Genomic DNA, 6000 nt, shown 5'->3' on the forward strand with positions numbered 1-6000 from the left:
CTCTCATCCCCAAACAAGAACATATACCACAAAAGCTGGGTATGATTACCTGCTCTTTGCAATCCGTGCTGTTCAGGAGGCCGCAAGGCAGAAGGATCGTGAGTCCTGAAGTTCTTAGGAATTTGGGGGGGGGGGGGGAACAGATTTCAACAACAAAAAAAAGTATGTGATAGTTCAATAACGAAAATTCTTTTCAGGGCTGTAGAGATGGCTCAGTGTAAGAGCCAACTGCTCTTCCACAGAACCTAGGTTCAATTCCCAGCAACCACGTGGCAGCTCACAACTGACTATAACTTCAATTCCCGAGTATCTGACACCCTCACACAAACACACATGTAGACAAACTACCCATGCATATAAAATAAAAATAACTCATTAAAATTTTTTAAAAGATTCTTTTCAACAAATAATACATATTGAATAACCACATGCAAAAGAAATGTTGGACTCACTTGATATAAAACTTTTAAAAGACCTAAACATAAATAAATATAAAGCTGTCATAAAACAGAAATAAATATTTAAGACCTTGCTCTGGGACAGTATAACACCCAAGGCATAAATTACAAAAGAAAAAAGAAACTACATAGCATGGTGATCAGAAATGATACTAGTATAAAGTTAAAAAAAAATAAATGAACTACAACATGGGGTCCTGCTTTGTAAACCCTCTAGCAAGTGGGGTCCAGAGCATATGGAGCGTTACCAGAAATATCAACCCCAAAGGTCATACACAGACATTTCACCAGCGAAGCTAAACACTATAGCCTAAATAAACACATGATAAAATGTTTGACATCATTACTCAGACAAACACAAAACTACAGCAAAGCGCTGAAGAGATGGTCCCACGGGTGAAGCACTTGCTGTGGAAGCATGAAAATCTAGGGCTTGTGTCTGTTCCCCCAGCACTCACACTGCAAGATGGGAGGAGCCGTGAGAATCCCCACAAGTTTGCAAGTCTCTGACTTAAAACAAGCTAGAATGTGAGGACCCAACACTCAAGGTTGTCCTCTGCTCTCCTTACCCAACACCACACATGCCCCATGTGTGGCAGACATGCTCATACTCATGCACAGAAGAACAGTTCACACCCACTAGAGTGGCTATATTTTTTTAATAGACAATTGTTAGCTAGGAGAAATTACAATCCATATTCATTGCTGATGGGGAATTAACATGAAATAGCATTTATGGAACACAGCCTATTAGACCTAATTCCTACTCCCTTCCAAGGCTAAACACATCAACTATATGACACAGAAAACAGTTTCATTCCTGTGTATACACTCAGGAAAATTGCAACAAGCTGTGCATGACCAGCATTCTGAAGGCTGAGGTCAGATGCGAGTTCAAGACCAGCATGTCTTACACATCAGTCCTGTCTCAGAGAAACACTGAAAACATATTGACTCAAAAAAAAAAAGTATGTGATTATTGAAAGCATTATTCATAATGGAAAAGGTGGGACCACACAAATGTCTGCCAACTCGTGAATTGGGCAAACAATGCGAGTAGCAGGAAAGGAGTGAAAGAGTGGTGTGTTATGACATAGATTAGCAGTCCAGTGTGTTAGGTGAGCTGATGAGAATAGCTCCTTCAGCAGCAGTGGGGAGTGGACAGCAAGTTAGATCAGTGCTTGCCTGTACCCTAGAAAGAGGGAGTTATGGGGAAAGACAGGTTAGGGACTTCGGGGGAGGAAAGTGATGATGTTACAGAAGTAGGAGGGATAATACATACTGCTGTGATACTGGGAACACTGAATTGTACATTGCAGAGGGTAACTTAACTGCGGGTCTAAAGCAATGACTTGATTTAGACAGAGCAGTCTGTGTTTCCCACTTATCTTCAGGACCCCACCTAATCCTACCAGCATCCTCCCTTGGCCTCACCATGGTGTTAATTGTATAGCAGCATAACTAGTCTGTTACATCTCGGGTGTTCTGAGGGAAGGCTTGGGGTTATAGTATCTATTTGGTTTCAATTCTTACTCTGTGCTGTAAGTGCCAGCCTTTTTCTCTTTGGAAATTCCTATCATTCACCATTTTATGATGACAGGAATGAGTATTTTCTGGCAGTGGAGAGTCCCATGTCTGTCTAGCCAGCTTGTTTTCCTCTTTTTCTCAATATCTTGATGTCTTTACTGCCTATTGTGTTCTTGTTCACATTTCTTTATCCATTAGCATATATTCCATTCTTGCTCTCTTCCAGTTTTCATCTTCTATTTTTCTTCTCATTTTCCTTATCTTTTCAATTTACTTTTATTTTTGTTAATTTAAGGAGACAATAAAGTAAATGTATTATCCAACTTTAAACTGCTTTAGTCACTGTAGACTCTTCTATACAGAACAGTCTTGAAAACTGAAATCAGACAATGAACCCAATATGTCCTAACATTTAAGCCTATTTCTGATTTCAACTTAACATGATTGTTTTAGCAAACAAGAATTAGGAATTTTCCAAATATCTCCCTTCTTTAGTTCATACACTGGTAACTGCTTATAGAGGCTCAGTCCATCTCTGTCAAATTACAGTGTTTTGCTTATTCTTTCATTGTTATTCCAGGTACTTGTTTACATATGGAGTCACTCAGGTATAAAGGACAAATTACTGAGATTATATTTGTTTATTAGCACTTGAGGTACAAAAGGTTTGAACTAAACCTTTTTGTAGGGCATCCATAAGCTTCATAGAATTGGTTCACAATGAGTCATTCCTGAAAATACCTGCCATTTTCTGTAAAGTTCCCAAAGCTTTCTTAGGATTTCAAAGGGGAACTGTGTTACTCATAAAAGGCCAAATCCTGAATTACCTCATCCTTATTTTTAAGCACTAGCTTTTATAAACCATTTCTCGTTTTTATTATCTGTCTTCAGCCATTTAAATTATTCTTTAAAGGTAGAATGAAAGAAATAGTGTATACTTTATAATGAAATAAATTCATATAAAAACTAGAGACTTCTCAGATGATATTAGAGAAATGAAATAGTTTTTGTTAGATATCTTCCATCTTCCAGGTGGTGTTTGTCCTGTTTGTAGTTGGTGGGGAAGGGAAGTCTTTTGCCTAGTGACATTTTGTTAAATTGAATTCTGAAGTTTTATTAAAAACCCAAGAATCAACAGAAGAGCTGCCGATGAGACTCACAGCAGTAGCACTCAGTAAATGGCTCATAATTTAAGTAATTCCTTTCTGAAATTCAATATCCTGTCTTAACCTCAGATATGCTAATTAGAAAAATGGCTTCAAATATCTTAGTGATGATATTTGTACCATGTTGTTTTCATGTTAATTTTTTTTCTACCCTTCATATAAAAATGTTTTTCACTCTTCAATAGGGGAGTTTGGTTGGCTTGGTAGACTATCCAGATGATGAAGAGGAAGATGAGGAAGAAGAATCATCCCCCAGGAAAAGACCTCGCCTGGGCTCGTAGACCACTTGCTGGGACTCCCAACACACGGTCTGACTAATGCTGCAGCTGTCACTGAGCTCGGTCTGAACAGGAAAGCTTTCTTAGGGAACGTAACACACGGAGGAGCAGAGACTCTCAGTGGCCAGGTAGGAAAATGTAGTGTGTAAGAACCAGGCTTCCCAAGAATTTAATTCCTAGTAATTAAAGGGTTTGCCTTTTGAGCTGTCCAAAAAAGAATGATAATTAGAATCTGGGTGAAAGCTTCCCAGCAAGGAAAGTCTCAGGTTTAGGGGAAGAAGGGTTGATTTAATGCAGGCTTGTTCCCAGGGTCCAACCTAGAGAAAACTGTGAGACTTCAGTACCCAAAAACATTGCTTGTATAATGGTGCTGGCCATGTTGTTTTAATCAGTTGCCTTTTTTTTAAAAGACATTTTTATGTAAAACAAATTGAACTGTCATCAGAAATGAAGTTACATTGTTGGGACCATTTCTTTAAAGATTTCACAGAAGTTGGCCTTTGGTATTTTACAGGACATACACCCTAGGTAACAACAGCACATACCAATTTCTCTACACCAAGAACTTCTAATACATTGAAAAAAGAAAGAAAAAAAAAAGCCAAGTTCCAAATGGATAGCATTCTTATAGAAGTTTAAAGTCAGCATTTTTAGGTAACAGCAGCCAAGAAATGCAGCAGCAATGTTCTGAAACGGGTCTCCTCACCAGCCTGGGAGTGGCTACGACAGGGGATTTCTGCTTTCTTAGTAAAGTTAGCTCTTGTGTTCTAAGAGCTGCTAAAAAGTATATAAAGATCCACAAGGAATGGTGCTGGGTTTCCTGGCACTTACTACTATCTACACGTCATTCAAGCTGAGCGGTTCTGTAGATATCAGAGTCACGGCCTAGGAAGCTTTCCACAGACGGGGTGATGTGAAAGCTGCTTTGTGAGACATTTATAAAGCACATTCCATGTACTTAAATGAACTGAAAGAATTGAGGCAAGCTATTAAGAGCTTTTATTTTTTAGAACAAGTTAATTGTAAATATTTTAATGTTAGTTTGCTCATCTGTGATCTAAGATCATTGCTGGGATGAGAAAAAAGACCTCAAACTACAATTTAATGAGAAAAAAAATCTAAAAATAGTAGTTCCAGCTCCAATCTTTAGATCAATCGGCTCTATAATATGTTATGGGTCCATTTTTCCTGGAATAGCTTAAAAGCAGTTTTCTGTGTTGGAGATTTTGGAGATAATTTTAATTTTTGCTATTGTTTGGAAAAGATGGGCTGTCAGTGTAGATACAAAGTATAGTTTTTCCATAAAACAGATGTTTATTTTGTATTAAAAAATACCACTGTACTTGTTTTACACCATTTGTATACATGTGGTGATATTACTGCTAAACTGTAAAATTCAGGAATTAAAATGTGACCCTATAATTCCATGATTGAGGCTTCTGTTTGTTTTATTGTAAAGTGAGTGAATAAGTAAACTATTTTTTGAGATATGTCCAGTTTACATTGTCTTTTAAAGGCTTATAAAATCCATAAAGATTTGCTATAAGCCACTAGGTCAGAAAGTCTTAAATGCAAGACTCAACCATACTTTAAATATCGCTTACAAGAGGTAAACCTTGAGCAAGCCTAACAGCGTAAAGCCATTGTCACCTCTAAACAAAGGTGCACATACAAGCCTTCATCTTGTATCACAAGCGAACTGGGATACTTCCAGCCAACATCAATAAGTTACTGTATGGAATTCTTTCAAGCAAGTTTTATGAAGCCTCTACCATCTTAGTGCTTAGAATCTAAGCAGCCCTGACCTATAAACTGTTCTGTTAACTCTTTTGTTATATAACTAAAGTACTGTACCATATAAAGACTTCCTTGAATTTTCCTTTCTGAGGGAACTTCAACCTTTTAAGACATTATGGGAAGTGTTTCTTACAACGGAAATGAATGTTTTCTTAAAGTCCAAGGGCAACAGTTGTGTAATGCGTATGCTCACCCACATGATGAAGGGATCCTTAGCAGGCACAACTAGGAAGATTCCACAGCAGCTGCTGTCCTGAGCGACCACCCTCATGCAGGCTGGGGTGCTGATAGCATTAGCTCCACTCAGCTAGTTCAAGCCAGAGCACATATTTGTATGCCTTGGGTCCTAAAAATATCTGTAAACATGTACCTAATAAAAAACTATTTTTAATAAAAAGTTATGTGAAACAGATTCACGTGTTAATCACTGTTTTTTTCTGCATGGGGAAGGTTGGAACTTAAAGTATCATTTTACATTCAAACAGATGAGATGAAATTTATGAAAAATCCCAGTTAAGGCCAGCAAGCTCACTAAGTGGGTAGAGGAGCTTGCTGCTAAGCCTGATTGATGCTCTATAAAGACCAGAACCCACATAGCATTTTCCTCAGCAGGTTCAGTCAGGGGATCCTTTGGTCTGTTCTTACAACAACTTTTGTAGAAAAGGTAATCATTTCCTACATTTCTCACACTTATTTTCCAAATGCCCTGCTTCAAATATAAAAGTCTCTTACCACAGCCAAGATACCGCCTTTGGACTGTTTCATACCTGATAA

At 38.0% G+C, this 6000-nt stretch overlaps 1 protein-coding gene across 1 annotated transcript in view; it reads left to right on the forward strand.

Moving 5' to 3' along the window:
• Nucleotides 1-5638, forward strand: part of Ppp4r3b (protein phosphatase 4 regulatory subunit 3B) — a 47771-nt gene extending 42133 nt beyond the window's left edge. Inside the window, exon 16 of the mRNA XM_052199727.1 lies at nt 3337-5638. Coding sequence (XP_052055687.1) covers nt 3337-3432 — 96 coding nt within the window. The 3' untranslated portion in view covers nt 3433-5638. The remainder of the gene's footprint in view (nt 1-3336) is intronic.
• Nucleotides 5639-6000: the final 362 nt, after the last annotated feature.

Source organism: Apodemus sylvaticus, chromosome 11, assembly GCF_947179515.1.
Source record: "Apodemus sylvaticus chromosome 11, mApoSyl1.1, whole genome shotgun sequence".
NCBI classification, from domain to species: domain Eukaryota; kingdom Metazoa; phylum Chordata; class Mammalia; order Rodentia; family Muridae; genus Apodemus; species Apodemus sylvaticus.